The sequence below is a fragment of the Myiozetetes cayanensis genome, unplaced genomic scaffold (assembly GCF_022539395.1).
Source record: "Myiozetetes cayanensis isolate MyiCay16 unplaced genomic scaffold, myiCay2020 scf7, whole genome shotgun sequence".
Taxonomy (NCBI): Eukaryota; Metazoa; Chordata; class Aves; order Passeriformes; family Tyrannidae; genus Myiozetetes; species Myiozetetes cayanensis.
In genome coordinates, this window is record NW_026087964.1 from 52,108,861 (window position 1) to 52,134,657 (window position 25,797).

Genomic DNA, 25,797 nt, shown 5'->3' on the forward strand with positions numbered 1-25,797 from the left:
CTGGCTCCCTTCATTTATCAGTTCCTGACTACTATCCATTCAACCAGTCTGCCCTTCAGAGAACCACTGCCTTTTTATTCACCCTATTTTTCCTTCGTGTTACACTGAACACCTTTGAAAGGCATCTTACTCACAACATCTTTACAAAACCAGTGGTCAGCTTTTCACCTGCTTCTTTGCAGCCTAGATTAAATCCAAAATAAATCAAGAAGAGCATCTTGCTGAATTCCTTAGACCCAGGGAGCCTCCCTGATCTCCCCAGAGCAAAGCATGGGGCACATGCTGAAGACCTGCCTGGACCAAGCTCTGCAGTGCCTGAATCAGGGCCTTTCACCCCAGGCTGCACCCACGGTGCTCATTAGACACTCGTGTGCTTCACGGAGATCACGAGCTGCATTTCAGAGTACATATTTTCTGGGTACAGAGACTGAGTTGTACTGGGGGGATTCTGGTTATGCGCTGCAACACAGTTACTGCAGCATTCCAGGCATATGACTGAAAACATGTTTTTAATGTCTTGCAGATGTGTGAAGCTGGAAATCACTTTATCAACGTAGCTTTAGCTCACCAAATTAATTCAGGTCTGTCTTTGTTTCCTCTTTGTCTATTTAAGACTGAAGTGTGCTTAACCTATCCATCTTCTGCTGGTGTACAGTAATTTATGTACCTACATCCAGAGATTAAAGAAAGATGAAGTAGGTACCATGCTATCAGTCTATCTTCAAAATAGATGTGGTGACAAGAAAACATTAGCAACACTGTTGTTGTTCCAAAGCTTATAGTAAATCTATCTTAATTAAATACAACTCCAATTTAAATATGGATTTAAGCACAGTTCTTTAAAGCATGCTGGTGACTGACAGCAGATTCCATATTAAAAAAGTACCAAAAACTTTTAAACTATATTGCAGAGTTTTTAGATACATGCATCTCAGGCAAAGATACACACACATATATAAAATTACACAAAGAGAGATTCATGAATACCTATACAGGCATCAATGTATATGTATGCTCTTAAAAGGCTAGTCCTAAAAAGGGTTTTCAGGACCTTTTGTATCATGAGAATAAAAGTTATACTATATATACTGGAAAGTAAAATATAGTTTCAGACAATAATAGTACAATTTTCCACTATAACACTCTGTTTAAGAAACTACCACAGTATGATCAGCTTCATACACAGAAGTCAGTTTCTATTCTGGAAGGCTTTTCATGCACTGTGGTTAGGCAAGTGCTTATATTGTTTGGTGCAAGGGGCCTAATTCAGCTTAAAAGCAGCAAGAGCTAAATAATTATGTTCTCAGCGCCTACAAGTATTAAAGTAGCATTGTTGCCAGCACTTAAAAATATTGATAATAGATAATTTCTGCAATTCTTTTCTTACTTTTTGTATAGGGTAATGCAAGTCCTTGATGAGAAATCACTGAGATATTTCCTAACAAAAAATCTTTCAATTCCAACTTCAGAATAAAGGAATTATTTTTACCTGCTCACCAGTCCAAGGAAGCAAGGAAAGGGAAAAAAACCAACCAAACATAAAACCCCACAATAATACAAACCAAGCAAAAAAACCAACCAACCCCACATGTTTACAAAACCACTGAATTTGTATTAGATATTAAATATCTAAAACATAAAGTATACACTATGACCTTTTTGTGTGAGCATTATCAGTGACCATAGAGAGTCATCCTGTTAGCTCTGGAGTTGTTTTCCTATTCTAACCAGAGATGTAGGGTGAGGATGTGGGAGCAGACAGGTTCACGTTCCTGAGCCAGGCTGAATAAGATACAGCTGCATCCCTTATATCCCAGTAGAATGCCCTTAGTCCTCACCTGCTGGCTAGTACGCATTGAACTACTTGTCTCTCTCTTCCTCTGAACAGAAGTTGCATCCTCTGGACATGCCAGACCTTCTTGTAAAAACTGATGCAAGGTTCGCTAAGCAGCGTTCTCGCTGGGATACATACAACTTTCACTATCTCCAAAGATTTCACTGAAACTTTTCTAAAAAGTTGTACTCTGAGAGCGTTGGCCAAGGAGATGCCTGTTACATAGGCAAGCTGTGATAAGGCTCAGTTCATCCCTCCCTGTATTGAAACTGGTTCTGTCTGATTTTTCCCCCCCTCCATTTTTTTTTCTTTTCATAAGGAAATAAAACCTGTTTTCCAAGTCCAACTTACAACCCCTTCACATGGCTCTTCCTGCTGGTATCCTGTCCCAACTATACATATGAGGTACATGACTTTCTTCTGCTTATATGCAAAGGGTAAGGTGATTACTGTGCTTCAGCCTTTGTCTCCAGAAATCAGCAACACCTCCATGCAGTTCCCTCTACACATCAATCATGGTGTTCTGTATGTCAGTCTCCTTGCTCCCACAAATATTTCTCCACCAGACCCTTCTCTTCCCTCACATCACTATTATGGCTCTTGGTTTTATTTCCCTCCACTACAGACTCCCCAGTGATCCAAGGATTTACTATCCATCTCTTCACCCCACCCAGTACACTGGGGAGTTCATTTCTAGCTATTTTCCCTCTCCCATTTCAAGTACAAGTACCACACTCTTTCTCAGGGGATAGCTTTTGAAAACTTGACATTTTGCTTTACAAAAAATATACAACTTACAGTGCCTTTTTCTTTGCAACAGGCTGGGTCTTGGATTAGTTTCACAGTGATGACACAAACTCTGCCAGGTAAGTTTGAAACAGAATGAAGACAGCATCTGAAGTGTTGTTTGTGGAAGTGAATTCTGGAAATATAAAATTTGCCAAAAAAAATTTATAACATATGAAATATTGCCATCAAATTCCCCTAGTGAGATATCTGTGTAAACCTTCAAAGTGCTACCCTCAGAAAGCTGTGGAGAGCGTGAACACTACTGCAACACCTTATTTGATCCAAACCAGCTCTCTATTTTTTGTGACATATTACTGTTCCTTCCATTTCCATAGTGAAAGTAGACTTTGAAATTGAGAAAAAAAAAAAAAGTCAGTATTCTTCATTTACAGTCAGTCATTTTTGATATAGGAAAACTTCTTTGCATTGTAAACCTGGAACAATACTTCTAACAGGGAAAAGAAAACCCACTAATGTAGAATTTCAAAAACAGGAAGGGCACACATATTCTTGGTACCATTTCCCTGTTTACATGTATCAGGCAGCCAGCCCATAACTGTAGCCACCTCAGCAGTGTTTGTGACTCTTGTTCAGTACTTTCCTGCATCCTTAGAGACCTAAATACTCATAAAGATATGGTTCCTGAAACTAAGCTTTCTAAAACAGTCACTTTTTAATTATTTTATCTTTTCAAAATAGAAACACATAAAAACTACTTGCAAAAAGTAGCCCCACTTGGTTTACAAATGAAAAAGCAATGAATTTCAAAAGTGGGTTAAATTGCATCATGCAAAGATTAAACTTTAAATTTTGTTTGAAAAGATGAAACATTTTTGTGCTTTAGGCTCTGATATGGAAATTATCTGAAAGTCTGGGGACATTGTAGGGCTGTCCCTACAGTGGCAGGAGCAGTAACATATGAAGCACTCTCCTTCTTGCTGTAATTGTCCCAGACATAACTCGAGCAGATGCCAAATAAATGTTTCTGTTTCACTATCTTATTTAAGGAAGAAAGGATAATGAATTTGCCAAATGAGCTAGTAAAATCATCCCCCACTTGGTGCCACTCAACCTGAAGGGAGAGGTAACCAAGATCCACTTTCTGGCTCCTGACAACTACAGCAGGGTCCTGGGAAGTCTGTAGATGTTCGACTTTTTGAGACTACTGCCAGGCAACTAAATCAGGCAGCTACTGCCTACTTGCTCCAGGGCCAAGCTCTCTTTCCCCAGAGCCGGATGTTACAGAACAGCTCCCTGTTATGGTTGGGAGCCAGAGGTAAAAACAAAGAAGTACTGTGGTCCAAAAGCAAACCAGAAAAATAGTTGTGAGAGGCCATGGGTAATTCTGTGTTGAGATGCCATCATGGCCAAGGAGGCCTTGTGAGTTATGGTGAAGTTGTAGGTGATACATGTGTGTCTAACAGATGTGAACATCATCTGTGTGAACTCTGATGCTGAGGATGAGCCTCAGGCTATGGTGTATGAGCAACTGCAAGGCTGAGAGTCAGGACAGAGTTGTCTCTGCCCACAGAAGAGACTGCAAACATTTACATAAACCCTACTGTATTCACAGAAACAGGCATGGAAAGAAGACACATGATCTTTTTCTTTAAATCTTTTTCATTGGTAGTTGGCATTTTTGCTTTCCTGATGGTCATCCAGATGTCTCTCTGGGCCCAAAAGAAACACAAGCTGTATCTGAAGAGATTTTATCCAGAAGTGCGGAGAAAAGCAGCTATGATTCCTATCATCTTCTGAGATCTTCATAAGAGTTGGAGCCCAAGTGTACAGTTCAAGAGCCAACTCGGAGCCATTTCGTTGAGTAACCAAGTGGATCAGAGGAAGAACTACTGGATATCTTTTTCAGACAATTCACAGTTCAAGAAGAAGAGCTTTTAATTAAGTGCAAAAATACAGCTCTTGAATTCTTGGTTCCTTCTAAAGATATAATTTAATTAGATTTTCTGTAATGGAGCTAATTGGAAAGGGACAAGAAAACTGCTTATATTGAATGTTAGATATTTAGCTGGTGTAAGTGGGCACAGATGCTGTTGCAATTAATGAACACAACTCATCTGCATGCATTCAGGTCTGGTAATTTTAAGGTTCAGAGTTAAATGTTGACAAGAGTCTTGAATTTTTGCATCAGAAGATGTTTCACAGCCTTATCTCTATTAAACTGCACAAAACCAGCACATTCTGCCTCAGCTCCTCTAAACCGTCACATCAAAGGATGACCGCTTTGCTGTGAACACCATTTAGTCCAGCTTCACAAGGTTTTTCTTTCTTTTTTCTTTTTTTTTTTTTTTTAAATCAAATTTCATATCAAATTGTTCAATACAAATTGGCTTAAATTGATCACTGCGAAGAGGTCTAACTTGCTTTTATTTTCAGATAGGCAGATCATCTCCACAATTTCAGAAGGGGACTATTTGTGAGGTGCTCCCCATTTTGCTACTAATTTGAGGCATGACCTTGGGTACATCACTTAAGTCTGTCTCCCTTTCCTATTGAACAGTCTGGAAATAGCAGAAGACTTTTTGATCTAAAAAGCATGTTAAGATCTCCTTGTTCAGTGGCCGACTGCATCCAGACACTGTTCACCTTACTTGTATCAGGCACTGTGAAATCCGTGGGCACAAGGTGAACCAGAGAACAGCTTGTTATTGAAAAAGGAAAGCGATCCTGCCAAATGCATTTCTGTCCATATTTGAACTGCCTCAGATGGACACTGCTGAAAGGCTTCAGCTCCCCTTCAGTTTGGTCGGGCTCTATCTGCTACTTTGCTTTCCAGGACATTATTTCTAAGGGATTCTCTAGGCTTGTATTCAAGTCCTGAAAACACTGTGTAGCTCCATTTGCAAATCAGTGGCATCCATGTCATGCAGAAGGACAACTTTAGTTATACAGAGCAGAAAAACCAGAGCTGCCTCAGCAGGTATTAAGATACGGAGAGTTAGGGCATTAAGTCCTGTTTTCATTCTATTTCTGCTGCACATTTTTCAATGTCTTTTGGCTCCCTTAGGCTGGTGAAAAAGCTTGCCTGAAGAACTTTATAATCATTAGAGAAACACTGTAGTGTACACAGGCAAGGAAGGCAGTTTGTCTCCTAAAGGCGCCATTATCTTTGCACCAGCTTAAGTGTTCTAACAAAGTTAATTTGCCCAGTAAATTGGGTTCATATCCCTCATCTAATGTCTAACTTGCAACACTTACACTATTAGCCACTGTAACTCAATTTCATCTTTGTAATGTAAATAGATCACTTTCCATATTTTTAAACTTGTAACCTGTGAACACCTAAAATTTTTATTCCTCTCAATGGAAAAACCCTAATCAAAGTGAATATCCACTTCTCTAACCCAGACTGCTAATAAAGATCTATTTTTGAAAAATTATTTTCTGTACTCTATAATCGCATACTTAGCAATATTTTTAAAACTTTTTTTTTTCCAGGCAGTGTTAAATGCGTGAGTCAAGACTGTTGTCTGTTTTTATTAATGTAGCTACAGGGGATTCTTTTAATTTCATGTTTATGAAATGTCTCATTTTATCAATCTTCAAGTTTAAAATAGTCCATGTGAGAGGGCAACTTACCAAAATTAGTTACTTATCTATTAATTTCTTGATTGCAATGGCTGCAGCTATAAGTCTGCTCAAGGCATATTTCCAGTGTGATTCTGATGGCTAGGAATATGGTTCCTACAGATAGCTTAGGCAAAGGAAGTACTTCAGGAATTGTTTAAGCTGTTTCTTAATTGGTTGGTCAGTAGATGGGATGGGGAGGAGAAGGGTTTTAGCTCTTGTAGTAAATGACTGAAGTTTTAAAGTAGAGTAAGTAAAGTAAAGTAGGGTGAGAGCAAACACTAGGTAAGAACAAGGGAAGATCCATCGCAGAAGGCTGTCTCAGATACACATGATAAGATATTTTGAGATTCATCAGTGTGGTGCTGATGAGCTAAAACTGCTCTGAACAGTGTTAAGTGGCTTCACAAATGGCAATAAATCTAACTTCCTGCACCTTCACAGATCTTTCTCTATTACACTGCCTTCTCTGATTTTCAGGGCAAGTTCTGTGTGACTAGAACAGGTAAGTTAACTTCCTGGAATGGGGAGTTTTTAAAACTAAAAGTATATAAAAATGGTCAGTCTTTGTTTTGCTAAACACATTGGATGCCTTGCTTTTAGAAAAAACCCAAAACACAAGAAGCCCAGGCAAAGGGAAAAAAAAAAAAGGCAAAAATTAAGTATTAGTATATAAAAACCTATGATCACCTAATCAGTAATTTAAGCCCACGAGCCCCATGCGCATTTTTGAACAAAAACAATTGTCCTCACACAAACATTTTCATGAGAAAGTTTGTCATAATTGTGCTGATTGCCTGGGAAAAATACCTTATCAAGCTCTCTCTATACTGGTATTTTTTGTATTAGGGGTTGATGAGGAAGTAAATGGTCAACTGCAAATTCCTTTGGCTATATTTCCTCTTAAGCACAGACCTACTTTTTTCAGAGCCCTCAGTAGAAGGAAGGCATGGGCAAGGCCACCCCACTGCCAGAATGCTGCCGTGTTTCAAGGTCAAAGGGAAGGAGTCAACCTCCAATATGAGCCATCAGATGCAACTCAGTACTTTTCATGTGAAGCTGCTTCCAAGGCATTGCAAAGGATGGCACCACTCCGGTGAACTGAAGGCATTGGTGTCCATGGAGAAGGGAAAATAATTAGGACAATGTGAATTACATTTTGCAATGCTGCTTCTCCATGAGGGCCATAAAATTCACTACTTACAACAAAACCTGATTTGTGCCTTTGAGCTAAATCCCTTTCTGATGCTGTTCTCCTCAGTTTCTGTATTTGGAAAGCTGACTGAACACAGGGCAGTAAATCTCCTCCCTACAGTGCTCTGCCCATGCTGTTGCTCCCAGGGCAGTGTGAGCTGCCCTGTGGCTTCTGTCAGCACCAAAGCCTTCCTAACTGCTTGTGAGGCAAATTACAACATTTCTCATGAAAGGCAGGAGGCAGCAACACTGTACAGCAGAACAATCAAGTGGTTGAAGCTGGAGACACATTCTGGTTAGCTGTGAGGAGCTCATGCTGTCCCATGTATTGGAGCAATTCCTGCTTAACAGTCCTCAGGAGCTAAGCCACCTAAGCCAAGAAATCACAAAGAAAGCAAGATACAGACACTTTGGGGCTACTAGGCAACAGTTCTGTCATGAACTGTGTAAAAATAAATCAGATGGAGTATGAATAGATCTTTCTTGGCCTGCCAATAAGGACTGTGTGAATGGCATTACTCAGCCAGTGGGCTCAAAGCGTATCCCAAAATAATCACTCCCTGGTCTACCTGGAGAGACTGCCCAACATCCGGGTCCCTCCGTGTCAGATCACCCTGCAGATTACAGCTGGGTTTCTGCTGTGACCCTCCAGATGGGCAAGTCTCGTCTTTCCCAAATTATTCCCAAGACTTTCAAATTCAGGATCCTGAATCTGAGCCTAAATTTAAGCCTTCAGATACGCACACCTGGATTTTTGTGACTAGCTCTTGCCATGAAATGCCAACCTGGAAAAGAGCAGGCACCAGCTCAGGCTTCCTGGTAGTGCAGGGAGGTGTTGTGATGGGGAACCAACGTGGCAGATGCTTCTGTACACAACTTGGCAGCCTATATTCGGATTCCCAGTTTGAAAAAGCCCTTAAGACCCAGCCATATGTTTGTCTTATAAGATGGTTACCACATCCTCGCAACTGACAGGACTGGAAATGATCTCAGTGATTTTGTCTTTCCATAGGGAAAGGGGAGCTCAAAAGGACACTGAAAGTAGAAGTGAGTAACGGCAGATGGTCATCCTTTTTTTTAAAGATGCTATTATCATCAGAATATCTTGTATTTTCCATTGTTTTGTATAAAGTAAGTGACTCTAAATTGGCTTTTATCACACTAGGAACTGAGATAAAACAGCCTACTATCAAAGTAGTTCTCTGAAAGAGAGCTTGCAGTGATAGCTAAATATAATAAAATAAAAATCACCGAATGTGAAACTTCTAAAGCTCACTATAAGAGGAAAAAAGCTATAGGAAAGCAAGAGACTGTTTATCTATTTATAGTTTTAACAAGTTCTGCTGAACTAAAAATTATTTCAAACCATAAAGAGTTTTTCAGCAAGCTAATATTTTTCACATGGTGCTTTATTGACTTTCCTGTTCCATATTTTCCTATGCACAAGTTTTGCCTACAAGTGATATTCCCTGTCATTAACGTTCATGGAAGCTTTTAGAGAAACACACTGTATGCCTATCCCAGTGTTCGATGAATAAATGCAGATGAAGTGTTGTGCTGTCATTGAACACAGATTAGTATCTATATGAACAATATTTTTTCATGAAAGGCCTGGTTTATCATAGGTGAGTGCACAGAGGCTGCTGTATAGATACAATTAAAGGGGCTTTTCACATCACACAAGTTTAGCATCACAGAAGAATGTTGATTTTAATGGTGTCTGCACATCTTCAGCCATCTGCAACTAAAACTGAAACTCTTTCTGTGGAAAGCAGAACCGAGAGCTGAGCTGTCCCACAGCTGGTCCTGGCCATGGTCCTTGTGTTTGGTTATTCCTTTGTCTGGCAAACCAGAGATTGGCTTTCACCCTGCTCTGCCCTGTGAGGACATCTGAGAAAGCATTAATTTTTTCCTCTGTCCGACTGGACAAGCAGTTGTCCAGGTGAGGAGTGTTGTTCACTGTGCAACTGAAAAAATCCACATTGAATTTCCTTGGAATGTAATAATCAATCTAAGACCTCTTTATAAAAAGAAAAGTTAATGGTTCCTGAAATACATGTGCTTAGATTAAAAAACATCTACCACATATTAACACCTCCACATTACCCAGGCTTCTAACATGTACCTGCTTCTATCTAACTTCTAAAACCTTTGAAGATTGAGGAACCAAGTATGAGGAAATCATTTATAATAAAAGAAATATGCAAGAGTATTCAGTAATACTAATGAATTCTATGTATAAAAAAGTGAACCATATCTTTTGTCAAAGAAATCTGATTGTTAGTCAGTTTCTTCCTAACATAGAGTATTCTTCCTGTGAAAAAGAAATATATGTCTACCAGTATCCCTTTCCTTGTTTCAAGTACCTGGCCATACTCAATGGGAAAAGGCTTTTGCTTCAAAATTACAAGTTCCACCATTTGGGGACTCTTAAAGCACTACAGGACAGGCTCCAGAGAAAACAGACCACATCAATCATTTTTTCCCTTCTATTCATACTGAAAAGTTTATGAGTTTTCAGCTGGCTGGTGAAACTGTGACACTGTCACAAAGCAAACAAATATTTAAAAAGGTGTCCCTCTCCTCAAGACAGGAACAGAAATAAAAAGTACTTTTTACCTTTTCTATTAATAATATGAAGCCATTTCCAAAGTTCAAGGGCATCCTTGCAGAAGGAAACGTTGATTAGAAATTTGGAAGAACAAGAATGTGGTTCCAGTGTGCTTTTAGGGATTAGCAGCTATGTCTTTTTTGAAAGAAATTTCACTCTTTCTGACAACCAAGCTTGAAAGAAATGGATTAAAGATGACACATCTCCAATATCGCATCTAATGAAAAACAAAGTACCTATTCTTGAACCAAGAGGGAATATTTGTCACATATACAAACACTATATTCTTCCACCCTCTGGTTTACATCATCTCTTTGCAGAAGGTGCTTTGAACTGGACTTGTACGCCTTTCATTCAAACTCTTAATTATTTACCTATTAGAGCTTTGATATACACAGCTATGTCACAGGAAAAGCACTTGATTTCAAAACACTGAGGATGAAGAATCTATTTGTACACTGTAAACCAATTTCAGCCCTGTTGCCCCACATACGCCTGATTTTTTTGCTGCCATTTTCAGAATATCCTTCCAATAACCACATGAAGAACAATGTTCAGCCATGTTCAGAGACTTGCCAAACATCCCACCCTAGTCCAGTTGCAAAGTACAGAACTAAATCTTGAAGCAGTGAATTGCAATACCTGGCTCTACCTGAGCCCTAACTTCAAAACACCTCTCCTTGCTTCCTTTGCTCCTGACCTCTGCAGGGCTGAAGCTACTCAGGGACTCCTCTCTGCAAAAGCACAGGTAATTCTTCCAGGTTTGCATCAGTGTCTTACTGTGAAATCATAAATCTGGAACAACAGAAGCAGCAACACTCTCAAGTACATGTTTGACATGCTTTCTTATTCAGCGGGCCCTAGTAGATAAAACAAAGATGGATATTGTGCTTTTATGGATACAGAGACAAACTGAACAGGGCTATAGTAATTAGAGAATTGGCTTCTCCTCAGGGGTTCAGTGCCTTGGCCACCTATCCCAGGAGAAGGCAGTGTAATAAAGATTCACTACAATCTAATAAAGGTGATCTTGATTGTGGATCTGAAATTAAATAAGCAGGTAATATATTCTGATCACATGCAAATATTTGCCAGAAGCTTTACCTCGAGCATTTTTGCACTTGGTTTGGAAATACTAATTTGAGAATAATTCTCACTCACACACTATAATCACCTGAGGGACTTGCAGGGAATGTGAGAGAACGAAATGCTAAAGGGTTAATGGCTCAATGGGCCTTTTGCAAAAGCAGCAGGGTGTTTGCTGAGGCCAAGTTTGCACCTTCCAGCTGAAGGCAAGGAGGAGAGTTTTTAGGTGTGTGGTGGTGAAATCTCTGATCTGCTTAAGAATGCTCAGGTGCTGAGTGGGTGTGCACCCACCACTGGAGGATGACCATGACAGACTGACCTTTGTTAAGCAATAAGATGGTTTTTTTAATCAGATAAGGGAAAAGGCTGATAAGAAGCAGATCCTGTGAGGTGAGATAATGCTTTTTATCATGTCAGTTTCCTCCCTTACATGAGTGTCTCAGGTGTAAAAATCCACCCCCCAGGTAAGGTATTGGGCCATTCACGAGTAGGCCTGAGGGCATTCATCCCTTCTGATGGGGCATGTCTGGGTAAACTCTGCTGATGAGAGAGGCAGCTGTCATGTCTTAGAAGGTGTCATAAACCATCAAACCTTCTGCTCCCAGACTCGTTTCTGAAGCCTTCTACCAGAGGACTGTGCATGACCCATTGTGTTGCATAAGACAGTGTAATACTTCGCATCCAAGGGGAGGTACCTGGGCATTCCCACCTGAACCTGGACATATATTAAGCCACTAAACTTTATGTTGTGTGGGCTCACCTTGGATCAAGATTTTGACCACCACTTTGACCAGTGGGCATCGAAATTGCAACAGCCAAGTCTTGTTCCTGGATCCATGGATGGTGGTATCTTGCCATTGCTCCGCCTACTCTTACACTTTTTCTTTCTTTCTTTCTTTTCCTTATCTATTTTCTGAAGTGACATCTTTATACTTTTTTATTGCTATGTTTCTCCAGATAATAACCAGAAATGGCTACATCCATCATCTCAACTGCAACCAAATTGTTCTAAAATAAACCGTATATATATATATATATATTTATATATATACACACACATATATACATACACACACACATATATCTATAAATATATAAACTCTGGCCATTCAGTGTCATTTTACTCTAATCTGCTCCAAGAGATCTATTAACAAGAATCTCAGTTACCCTCACATTCAGGGGCAGCTTGTAACAACAGCGTAATGCAAGTTATACAGGGAATTACTGCGTGCTCTGTTATTATATACACTTGTCTTCATTGTTTCTCAGGGAAAATAAGTGCTTTTCCTACCAGTGGTGTGAAATTTTCCTGCCCTTCTGAACTGCAAAACCAAATCCTTAGGGAAGACAAAAGACTTTGACTGAGGGTGTCAGTGTGTGTGAGCTTCACAGAGGGAGTTCAGGAGTCATAGATAGGAGAAGAGAGTCCCTACAGACTGCCCCACTCCAGTGCTGCTGGTCCTGAGCCCATGAAGGAGGAAAGCCTACCTCAGCCCCTTCTTCTCCCTCTCAGAGTTCCTTTGCTGACAGCCCTGGCCCTGCAGGAAGTTTCAGTGCATAAGTCCTCTTTGAACTGCACGAGAGCTGAAGTGCCACAAGCCTGGCACAGCTGTGCTAGGAGTTGTGCTGCAGGTGCAAGGCCAGGATGCTGAAGCCAAAGGCAAGATGGGTTTAGCCATATAAATAAGTAGCCCACCGAACATCTTTTTACCCTGAGCAAGTAATTAATGTTTACTTCTTATCCCTTAGGCAATTCTTGTGGTCCTTCCTATCCTATGTTTTGTTATGGCTCACATCTGACTCGCTCTCAGTGGCAGAGGATGCCCAGACCAACAGAAGTGAGCACAGCAGCCATTGCTATCAAACACTTAGAAAAACGACCACTTTTATTTACTGGCAAACAATTCATATAAGAGCACTAAATCTGGGCATGTGTAAGGCAATATGGGGAAGTCTTGCCTATGGCAGTTCCGGGACTTTGGGACTGCAGATGCATATATCATTCAGAAAGGATATCTAAGCAAGTAAGAGGAAATACCTTGTGTAATCACGTTGTTATTTTGTAATTATATGCAAATAACACATTATAAAACATGTGGACAACATCCCCACTTCTCAGAAGCCCTTCAAGTAGTTCACTTTTTAGATATCATTGAGCAAACGGAAATAAAAGCAAATCCTTCAGGGCCCACAAATATATAGTTGACATACACAATCAATAGGCAGTTACAAAGAGAGAAAAACTGCAGGAGTTTTCTTATTCAAGATAAGGAGTGGGGGGAGAAACTTTGCTTCCCGCTCCCCTCCACTTTCAGCAGAGAAAATAAAATTGATTCATTGGTTACAGTGCAAGGAGATGAGCATCTCCAGCAGAAATTAAGGGCACAAACAAGGTCACAATACATAAAAATTTCAAGCAGCAGCAGACAGAGCTGGCTAAACTGACTGCCATTTTAACTGCAGTTGTTGATAAAACGGTCACATTAAGAGGCAGGCTGAAGGATGGTCAAAAGGTTAAGCCAGGCAGGCTGGTAGAGAAAACATAAAAAATGTCCTTTGCCACAAGAAACGTCTGCAGATGAGGCTTCTCCTGCTGCTGTCCTTATGGGAAGGAGGATGGAAAACTCAGGGCAAGTAGGGGTCCTGCTGATGCTTTGATCTCAGGCAAACCCTGTCGGACTTGTCGTTTGAAGCCAATGAAGGTTAGTGGCACCAAAAGTCTTGCCTGGTATTTCTATTACTTCTAGAGCTTCTAATGATTTTCCCTGCAACACATTTTCTCTCTATCTCATTTTCCTTCATCCCCAGAGGATATACTATATGTCTTTATGTTGCAGCAAAATATTCTACAGATGTAAGTAAAGAAAGCCATCTGTTCTTTGAAAATAAAGTGTCTCAGCTAGGATTTTTTTGGGTTAGTTTTTTTCCCCTTTTTTTTCTAATTAATACAACTGATCTATCAGCTTGTGTGCATTTCACACATAGCTGAAGAACTAAGCATTTCAGTGTAAGCTAGGAGAGAAAAGTTCAATCAATCAAAAAATCACTGCTTTTCTCCCTTTCGATTTTTGATTTACAAAGTGTTGAATATTTATGTTTATACCAGGAATCAAAATGTACTATTTCCCACTGGGAGCCTCCTTTCCAAATCTCCTTTTTAGGAATGAGTTGCTCACAGAGCTTCTTTCTCTTAAACCAAGCATCATTTCCTTGCTAATTACTGCAAATTACAAGTGCAAGGGGCAGCATTCCCTTGTTTTCTGAGAAAGAACCATGTGGGCTGAACGCTGCAAACTGGAAAACACAGTGTTTGATTTCTCCATCAGAAACATACTCTGACTGATCTGTACATGGGAGTTGGACATAGCTTGATGCTTCAGACCACTGGAAAGTCAAAAGCAGCAGCAGGAAGATTCAGCATGCTGCCAAGGGGGAAACAAACTTAGCTGGAAAGCTCTGACCTTTTATTTAACAAATGTAATGTGGCATAAGACTAGGAGGGGCAAAAGACTATGCCATAACTATGACTTACTGTACACTCTGAATTTTAACCCTGAGAATGGGCTACCCTTAGACTCAAAATGGGACTGTAGACATGGGGCCAGTGTCCAGGTTGTCCCATCTGTGGGATGGATGCAAGAGAAATGGGTGAGAAACAGGCTGCCTGTCTCCTTAACCCAAGCTAGGGGCCAGGAAGAAGCAGAGGGTCTGATGGAGCAGAGGGTGTCTGAGACCTGCTGACTCCCAGGGATAACCTGGTAGTGCGATGGGTCACGCATTTCCCCACACCTTACTTGGGGATCCAGCCCCAAGAGGCTTCTTGTTCTGTCACCAGTCTGCACTGCTCCAGAGCAACCTCAGGGCAAGAAGGGCCAAAGGCAGCAGAGACACTGAAGTGTCCCTTTACCAAGCAAGCAAAGCTTATCGCTCCAAGTGAGCTAACATCCTGGAAACTCTGCCCTATCCCTCATGTTCCCCTGCCATCAGTAGTGCATTTCTTCAGGACAAAAGCTGTCCACAGTGCAGATGGCCATTGTAATATCCCTGAGTGACATAAATAAAGTAGATGAATGCAAGCAGACTAATGATCTACTCTAGGAAGGTTGGTTGTGATGCATTGAAAAGAACAGCTGGTTGTCGGCAACATATTTATCAGGAATTTAAAAGAAAACAACAGGCATATAATCCAGAGGATTTAATGACAGAGTGGAACGAATGCTGAATAAATGCTCCTTTTGATAAACTCACAAACATTTTGGGATGCAGCAGTGATTTATATTCTTCTGAGAGAAATAAACAAATTAAAGATTTCATGGCCTCGCAGAGAACAGATTTTGTAAAAGTGAATTTCTGTGTACTTTCAGATAAACCTTATCTCTCTTGGTATTAGTGCAAAACAAAGCATGGTACTTTCACCTTACAAGAAACTCTAGATTGTTGGTATTTAGTTGGCTTGTTAGTCTGTTCTCCCTAAATCAGTTAAGAAACATTTGTTGCTTGCTGAGCAATGCATTGCAGAGCAGAATTTTGTACCCGGTCTATAGTGAAACCATGAAAACTATACTAAAACTCTGTGAATGTCGAAAATGTCTGACTAAAATTTTGGTTTTCATAGTGTCAAAATGCTTGCTTGCGACATGGTAAAATCACTGTAACTCACAGGGTTGCAGATTATGACATTTGCCTTTAAAAATTACTAATCATCCAAACTAATACAAATAGGTAGTATTATTGATGGATAAAATGAAACTATTTTTAAAAAAGTGCTCTGAGTTCATCTGTTGCATATCTTCCTACAGAATTTTCAGATGTTCAACAAAAGAGCATTTTCCAACAAAAATTGTTCCAAAAATGGCTTTGGCCAGCTCCAAGGAAAGTGACGATAGCTAAAGGTAAAAAGTGCATGAATTTCTGACCCTATGTGCTCTCAAGCATCAGACTTCTTGCATCTGTTCTTCCCAGTACTTATATTTCTATACTGTCTAAAGTCACAGGGACAGGCAGGATGACAGAGACTCTCCTGGATGCAGCAGCACTGCACAGAGCACTGTTAGTTCTCAGCTCACTGAACCCAAGTGTGCAGAAGCCGCTCACTCCATGTGCACCCTACAGTACCACAAACCATGGAGTTCGAGACTGGAAAGAAGCACTTAGTTTAAGTCAGCACTTAGGGATGCATTGCCATTGAATTATGGCCATCACCTTCATCACATCAGATAGATAGCTCTAAGACAGAAGTAAGAGAACTCGTTCCTGCCCCACACTGTGGGCGCTGGCAGGATTTGAGGCACATCCCATATGGATTCTCTGATGAGATCAGAATTTCTCCTGCATTTGCGACTTCTTATGGGGGATGCAACTGCCCAGATGGCACTCAGCAGGCTGTTATGGGACAGGAAGCCCTAGATGCATAACAACACAAATTAGACATGTCTAAAATGCTGGCAGGACTTTCAGACATGGTCAATAGGTAGAGGATCCTACTGACAAAATCTTTCTCTTACTTGTTGGCACACGATGTTGTTGCTGTCTTTTGCTGAGGTCCTTACTGAAATGCAACTTCCTCCATCATCAGCCACAAACCTTCAGCTGTAAATATGCATCATTTTCACTGGGCTGAAGGTAGTTATTCTGTACCCTAACTGCTACCAACATTGTTATTAATCTGCATTACATGGGCATTCAGAACACTCCGGTTGCCATCCTGAGCCAAGACACAGTCACACACATACTTAACCCCAGGTAGACTGCAAGCCCTACAAAAATCAATGGGCTATGACTTCTGCAGCCCTCAGGATCTGACATTTAACACCGAAAGCAGTATTAAAACTCTTCTCCTGCCCACAGTACTCAGCTATGTGAAAAGGACATTCTTTTAGCATTGGCAAAAAGTTCATGAGCTCAGCAGGGGAATAGTGTTTCAAGTTCACCAAGATGCCCATTTCTCTTTCCGTTGACTGCTGAAGGAAGCAATGATCCATATTTCCTACCACATGCTCCATTCCTCCAGACAGCTCAAAGCCTCCCCATGTTTCCCATACTTAGACCTGCTGTTGCTTATTAGTTGCTACATTAGCACCTGAAGCAAAGATCAAGACATCATTATGCTAGGCTCTGTAAGCAAAAATAAAAAGGAAAACAATCCCTTACTCCCATCTGAGCATGAGGAGAAGAGGCAAATAATGCAACCAGGTATGAGGATGATAAATCTTCAGTTATGGAGGATAATGTGGAAAGCAAAAATCCTTCTAGATTTTCATTACCAAACTCATTTGAGATAAACTGTGGGAACGATATTTTCTTGGAGCGGAAACGAACTTTGTACAGTTAAGTCTTTGCTGTCAAAAGCAAAAGATAAGAATGACCTTTGCTTTTAATGTATTTGTCTTTCCATATCCATTATAGACAGTGAACTCAGTCTATTAGCACCATTGGTCTAACACTAAAAGTCAATTTGATTTAACCATACTTGCTGGCACTGCAAACTGCCTGACTATCACTCAATTAGAAAAGAGACATTAGCTCAGGTGTTGCTTAAACTCTAGCTGCTCCTTCGCCTTTGTAATGTACCTGAGATTCTGCTTTAATTCGATGTTCTGTAATCACCTGGGTTTAAATCAATCCAGCATTGTCAAAAGCATATGGGATCAAATGAAAATGCAAAATTTAAAATACAAATAACCACTGAAGGTAGATTTTAAGTGCTAGTGCTGTATCATTATGGCGAAGTTGATGCCATTTACAGCAACATTAAAGCAAGTGTTATTAAGAGAAAATGAGGCATTTGTCAATGAGTGTTTTTAGTATCATTAAAGGTCCTAGAATTAACACACTTGCAACATTTTGACTTAAACAAGCTCATTCAAAGGCTCTTTTTAGCACATTAGCATCTTGTTAGACTTTGAGGATGTTTCAGATCTTCCTTCCTTAACTTGTAAAGGAAGAAATCAAATTCCAGTAGGAGTGTTATATAACGGTGGAAGTGTACTACTTGCTGTTGCATGTACACTTTGAGATACAAGTACTCAAAATAGACAGATCAGCCTTTTTGCTGGAGAGTATAACATTTAATTTCCAGGGCCCCAAAAGGAAATATGAACCAAGTTCTGATATCCCCAGTCATTACTGAGGAATTTTTTTATTATATTAATTACCCATTATCTTTTATAGGACCATTTCTTCAGTGAGAATGCACCCGCTGAGATTAGAGGTCTGCCTCCAGCATCATAAAGTTAAAACAAGCTGTGAATATCACAGATGGGCATACATTTATTGCAAGAGAATTTTTTGAATATTCAGTTGCAGAGAACCTTCTGAAAACTAGAGTTGTTTGCAGAGTCCTTAAAAATGTATTACTCTGTCTCACCTCCAAACACCTGTAATGTCTTGCATATGTGGATATCTCAGTATAGAAACACACATGAAAACCCCCATACATTTCAAAGAAAGACATATTTCCCTCTTCAGGAACAAACACCTGGATTTTACTCCCAAATACTGGTGTATCAGCACCATTCCTGGACCAGCCCAAACCCTTGAGTTTCTCACTCTCTTTAATACAATGCTTCTTTAGAGAACTGCCTCAAAAAGGGTGACATTTCTGCAGTACATTGGAGGGGAACATTCTTACCACAGAAAAACAGGTTTAAAATTTAATGCCTAGTTCTGGTTGTGTACCTTTTGGTGTTCCTATTAAAAGCCCACATTACACCCAGACTACCTTACAAATGAAAATGTGACGATGTCATAAAGGGTCATGAGACTGTAAAAGGTTTGGGGCACAGCTGTGAGCAGCCTGGTCCAGAGCAGAGCACAAGGCTATGGCCACCCTGCATCACATGAAAGGTCCATTTAATCTGGAATTTTGTTTTCAAAAGCACCCAGAAAGCTGGACAGAGAAGGAACATAATAACAAAGTGGTTGCATATGACTTAGGACTGACTCAGCAGGTGTATCTACATGGTAGAAGGCAAAGCTCACTGCACAATCCAGAGTTAAACCCAAAACATTTGTAGAGCAGAAAACACACAACAGCAATAGCACATACACCCAGGCAAATACAGTCTGCTTAAGAGATCTGTATCTTGCAGACTACAGTTGCCACACACAGCTGCCCATTTTCAAGCACAGCAAGACAAACAAACTGTAGTCTTATTTGGTCTTAACACCTATCTACCTGGTGTTAACTAACATACACCTCTAACTACTGTATGCATTCATTAGAACACAAAGCCCTCCCACTGTGCTGAAAAGTGTGAGGAGAAACTTCAGGCTTCTTTCCCAAATGGTTTTCACATCTACTAAGTCATATTTATAGGTCCTAAGCAGCTCGTGCCATGTGAATGGGGCTGGCATCCTCAGTTACTGAAGTCCACATGTGATGAGATACAGAGAGGCTACGAGAGTGCCCTTCCAGTTGGCTTACAGACAGGGTGAGAGAAAAGAAAAATGCATGAAGACTCTGGTATAAGAACAAAGGATTTAAGTTATAAGAGACTGTGATATAAATAAAATTGTGCTAAAATGCACGTGGAGCAGGCTCTACACGTTGCCACTGCAAGGGCTGTCCCTTTCAGCTGAGGAAGGTCTGGCTCTGTGGCTTATTGCTCAATTATAAAGTTAATCAAAGAACTAATTGAGCTTGGTCTGCCTGGTCTTTTGAGCCTTTTCCTATGGATTAACTTTTATTAGAGCTAACAGAGGACATGAAGAAAGCTGTAAAGGGCAAGGAGATGATAAGCCTAATATGTAAGAGGAATGATAGTAATATGTCATATTTCTGAAGCCAAAATTGGGTTGTAGGAAGGAATATGACAGAATCATGTACCTTTTAAAACCCTATAACCTGCATGGCATTTGAAACCTTTCTTGTAGTGTTTTGCCACCTCAATTGTTCATTTCTTTAACTGTGCTTCCAGCTTTTCTAGCCTGTTTTCAGCAAACCAGTGCCTCATGTAAATGATATGATCTGCTTGTAACTGGAAACTACGGACTATAGCTCTTTTCTTAGAACAAAATGATCTCAAGGATAAAACTTAGTTATCAATGTGATATTAAAGATCTGAATGTATAATAGCATTTAAATGAAGAAAAAAAAGTTCCTGAAGCGGCGCAGCACTAATATAGACCATGCAGAAGAAGGATGATTTCTTAAAGATGTTCAAAGTAAACTTGCATTATTGTATGTGGGTTTCAAAATGAAGGCTCTTGGTTAAGTTATGTGAAAAAACAGCAATGAGTTACAGTTTCTGACACTTTCATGCTGTTCTTCTAAGACTAATAAAGAGAAAAAAATTGTTCTACACTTCAGAGCAAATAGAATATTTTATGGTTTAAAATTGTTTTGGAGAGCGCATATTCTGCAAATGTCTTAGGCTCATACTGGATAATGACGAGCAAGTGAAACAGAATGTCATGCTTTCTAAAATGTAAATATAAGGAGGCATTCTTTTCTCTTTCCAACGACTATCCTGTGCTACAATGATCATTCTTTTGGCTGTCTAAATGATATTCTCTTGATGAAAAGGAAAGTGCTCATGGGAACTTCCATCACGTGGTTACAAAGGAAGAAAATAACTTATTTAATGCACAGCAGCCATGATTCAAAGGGAAAGAATTAAAATTGAATATGTTCCCTGGCTATAGGATTTTTGTTCATATTTGGACTGGTATGAGATAAGAGTTACTGACTGGAAATACATGGCTAGTGTAAAGTTTAGAGTCAGGTGATTGGGTACACACATTCACTTCTGAAACCTGATGCAATATAAGCCATTTTGGTGATGCTGATTCCCTCCTTCCAGGAGACAAGAGTATCATCTTCCACAGAAGACAACCTGGGGAGACCTTGACTGAAATTCAGGGGACAGTTCTTTCCAGCTCTGTGCAAAAGTAGAAACCCAAGAGGGCGCAGGCGAAGGATGATCAAAGAAATGACAAGTTTATCTTTTAAGAGTGAACTAAAAGTGTTTGTCTTACTTAGCTTAGCAAAACAGAGGTCGGGAGATCTGACTGAGCTCTGATGCATGCCTAACTGGAATGAGACTGCATGGCCATCTGTGATAGCAGCAGACAGAATTTAAGTGATCCTTTCCTGCCCTACTTTTCCACATTAATTTTCTTGGTGGGATTACCATTTACAGAAACTACTCTGCTTTGCAGTCTAGGATGTTATTGATGCTTTCAAAGACATGTAAGGATGTCCCAGTAGGGCAGATACTTGCCTTGGTGAAACAAAGCCTCTGGATTTTGGACCAAATTTTGTGCTCCTGCACAGTATGAGAGTACACATGCCTCAACCTATATGATCCTTCTAAAGTCAAATCTCTGCATGGTACAAAACAGTAGTTCTAAGATACTAATATCATGAACAGAAATATACAGCAGAAGGGACAGCCCTTTATTCTTTAATTAACTCGCACAGTTCTTCAGCCGTATCGTACATCAAGCCTGGCCATAAAAATGGCAATTTTATAGTGTGTATAAAAAGAATAAAATGATTCACAGAGATTGAAGATCCATTTACAGCAAAAGTATATGCCTGTTTGAGTACAACAGATTCCAAACAGATACATTACTATGACCCATAAAACTACTTCAATAACTTATTTACTGTAACTTTGGGTGACATTGTCATAGATTATTAGTTTTGTAAAGGGTTTAGGTTCATCAGGTCATCATATTGTTCTCGAAGGGATTTTTTTTTTTTGTCAGATGTGTGATGTTGGTGTGTAGTGAATGGCCATTGCAATTCCTTGATATCCATTATTTTGCCTACGTATTGTTAGGATATAAAATGAATGGGCAAACACCAGAATAGTTTTGGAAATTCAAGACAAACCTAATTAGAATATTTTGCACCTAAACTTTTTACCCTGAAAACTTGAAAGACAAGATTTAAATGCAACATAATTATGACCAGTTTAAAAAAAATAAAAAAAGAGATAAAGTTTAAAATGCAGATGGGAATAAGAACTTAAATGCTGTAATCTCTGAAGAGAACCAGCAATCAAAGTCTAATATCCTCATATTGTGCCAGATAATGAAATATTAAGCTGGAGATAATAAGATTTCTTTCCACTGGATAGTCTTCAGCATAGTTAAACCTATGAATGAACAGCTGAAGTGTTTTATATAAGCAAAAGGTTATATGTCAAGGATTCCGAGGACTGAAAAAAAAAATCTCAGCCCATTTACTACACACATTATCCATTCCCTGTTAAAATTGTGCCATGATTAAATGCATTTCAAGAAAGACCGCTCATGTGCACTGAGGGGGACTGGGGATGCAATGGACACTTTGTATCCAGCTTCCCTAAGGAAACAAAGGCTAGGTAATTGTGCTGCATGTCTGTGCACACCTACGCCTCCCATCCTATTTGGAGTAAACGCAAATATTTCCATCAACTTTGACAAAAAGCCAGAGATGTTAAGACAGTAAATTCCTAAAAGGTTTCACAGAACTGGGAAAGCTAACTGAGAGATGTGTTAGCAGCCTCTGATGGAAGGAACAGATGGGGACAAGTCACCCGCATCAGCCTCTGAGAAGCCAACACTGGCACAAAAAGTCATAGGAAACCAAACTAAATTCATCCCATGACCCACGGAGCTGCCAGCTCTTTAACATGCCAGTGAGGTGCAAGAACACTGGCAAAATAATTACTGCACTGACTGTTTATGGTACTGGATTTCTGTGGTCATTCACCAGAGGTTTTATATTTTGAGCTACAAGGAGTAGATGAGTCCTCCATGCCCTCTATGGAGCAGAAAGAGAAAATTGATTTTTACACTCTAAATAAAAGTGCAGAAGAGAAATACTTCTCCTGGGGTCTTACAAAACCCTATAAGGCAAGCACAACTGAGTAAAACACAGCTCCCTGCCTCCTCGAACTTCATGTGGAAATCCAAGGCAACCATCTCAGAAAAACCTCTAAAATGCAAACCAGAAATTACATACACACCCCTTGAGGATCAATTCAAAGGTCTATGGAGTGAGTTTCTACCTCAGAGCTTGACAGGAAGAGGCCCTTGCAGAACAACATTGATGAGGACATAGGCAGAGTGTCCATTCCTCTGGGACTCCCTCCCACCTTCTTGCAGTGTAGGGACTTGCATCTAACAGGATACAAGTGGGCCATTGCATGTAATAGCTACCACTGGCCCTCCTTCCTTCCAATTTCTTTAATGCCTTTTTTTCCTGATCCTGCTTTTTGACAGATATTTGGTCACTTTTAGAGAACTGGTATGGATGTTTTGCCAATTTTCAAAAATGCCTTTGAAACCACAAACCGTGATGCTCTACATGCTCTGTATCACCATGCTCTACATGATCAGCCTGCTCTACAATGAACAAAAAAAGAACAATCTCTCACACTATTTTTCAAAGTGTATTAAATTGCTAACACAGTGAGATGAGCAGTGTTTTCTCACGGAATAGTTTTTGAATATATGCTCTCTTCCATATGCTTATGAATGCTTATGCTCCTGTTAACTATCACAAATATTCTCAGGACATCTCTGCTTCATTGTGATTTACAATTGCCCATTGATTAATCTCTTTCCTTCATCTGCATTTTCACGTGATCCCTTTTGTAGACAAACTGTGGAGAGGCAGACTTGGTCATAAAGCCAGCATCAAAATCAGGGACCATAGGAGCTAGGTGGACTTTTGTTTTCAAAAAGAGAAAAAGTACAAAGATTGTATAAGCTGGATGGGAAGTGCAGTTTGGGAGTCAACCCACCAAACCACTGTAGAGTACAAGATCAGACACAGAGTGTTGCTGCACTGAATGCAACATTGCAATTAAAGCATGGGATGCCAATGTAAGTAACTTTTTTTTTTTAATTTATTTTTTTATATTTTATATTTTTTATTTATTTCTGCTGAATTTTTTGTTAGCAGAATCTCACAGAAATACTATTCCTTAACACATTAGTAAAATTGCTGTAGAAAACATGCATAGAGAATGTGTATTTACATTTGTAGCTGAACTACCTTTCCAGCAAAGGCAAAGGCAGGTTCTCTTGGGAACATATTTGGTCTTTGCAAAACATTGAACACATTGGGATTTTTCTTCTCTTTCTAAAATAAACTACAGTAATGCACAAAGAAGGTGGCAGATGGTCGCTTCCTAATCTGCACATGAAATATCTTCCAGATACAGAATTTGTTTCTTAATGTCTCAAAGTCCATATTAATTATACACACTAACAGAGGGGCAGTACTGAAAATGACTGGATCTGGTTGTGAGCCTGCACAGTCTTCAGTGTGGAGTTTAATTGTTGTTCCTCATAAAGCAGCTGAAAAGCTCAGACAACGAAATTTTGCCAGATGGTTGTTGATAACACAAGACATTGAGCTGCTTTTTCTGCTGCAAACTACTAGGGGAAAAGCAGGCCGCAAAATCTCCCCTGGGTTTGAGGATTTGGGATTTTTTTTAAATATGGGATAGTATTCATGGTTTTTTTCGAGGTGACAACAAGGTCTATAAAGTACCTTGTGAGACTTTAAAATAAGCTATAGGTGGCATTTGATTGCCATAGAGGCCCTGTCCTGATCTTCTGCCAGGGCTAAATACTCAATAGCTTACTATCAGTCACTGAACTTCAAGAAAATATGTTTTCAATACACATATTAAGAAATCAGATTAATTACACACCCACGCTCTCGTGAAGCTGCAAACCTGCCATAGAGAAAGCAGCTATTTTATTATGCTGAAAGGAAGAAAAATACCATGGCAACTTTCCTGTGCTATTTAATCACATTTACTGAAATTTTACTAGGTGCTTTTGAAGTAAAATGGCAGGAAATAATCTATAAAAAAATAATGTGGTTTTAAACACAGAGACCTTGAATTTGAGTGTAAAAAGGGATCCAAATCTCTAATTTAGTGGAACAAGTATGATTAAAAATAATTACATTTGTAAAGTGAACATTTGGAGAAAAGAAATGATTAATGTGCTTAGTAATAACATCCATCTAATTTATATAATGAGCATTTTCATTTAAAACCATGTTTTCATTCAAAATATGAGGAGATTAAAAAGAAATAACACAGAGTTGTTAGCATCATCTACTCATATTTCATCAGCATTCCAATTTTGAGTACGGCATGGCTTTGTGGCCATCCAGTCTTCACAAAAAAAATCCAAGAACAACAACTTGTAATTAAATTTTTCAGTTTATAAACTCACATACATGCCATGAAACATTAATTGTGGTAAATCAAAAGAAATACCAGACATTTAAATACTGACTGCTCGCCATGTAAGCAAAAGCACAGAAGTTAGTAATCTATGTGAATATAAATTAATATTCATTAGTGCTCTATTAACTGTCCCTGATAACAACCTCAGAAAATATTATTTTGCCTTACTGTTTGTGGTTATAACCTTAGATTGTCAGCTTATTTTTGCTCCATCCCAGACTACCCCCTCTCTATTTCTACAAAGGGCTTGTTCATCATTTTTATTGTAGCGGGTGATAGAGGATCGTGAACTGGATACTCTACAGCTCTTTGAGTTAGCCTCCTAAAAGGATGCAAAATGAGAAGTCATTTAATTTAAAGAAACAGAGATGTTGTTGCTTAGAACATGCCTTAAAAAATCTGCAGCATGAGACCTGCTGTCTCAAAGTCTACCCTGCTCCCATGGCACACATGGCAGGAGCATCTCTCCTTTTCCAGGACTCCGCCTGTTG

At 39.6% G+C, this 25,797-nt stretch overlaps 1 protein-coding gene across 1 annotated transcript in view; it reads left to right on the top strand.

Moving 5' to 3' along the window:
* Positions 1 to 5,985, top strand: part of TECRL (trans-2,3-enoyl-CoA reductase like) — a 63,631-nt gene extending 57,646 nt beyond the window's left edge. The window contains exons 8-11 of the mRNA XM_050338800.1: positions 524 to 581; positions 2,154 to 2,239; positions 2,655 to 2,700; positions 4,254 to 5,985. Of these exons, the coding sequence (XP_050194757.1) occupies positions 524 to 581; positions 2,154 to 2,239; positions 2,655 to 2,700; positions 4,254 to 4,381 (318 nt within the window). The 3' untranslated portion in view covers positions 4,382 to 5,985. The remainder of the gene's footprint in view (positions 1 to 523; positions 582 to 2,153; positions 2,240 to 2,654; positions 2,701 to 4,253) is intronic.
* The last annotated feature ends 19,812 nt before the right edge of the window (positions 5,986 to 25,797 follow it).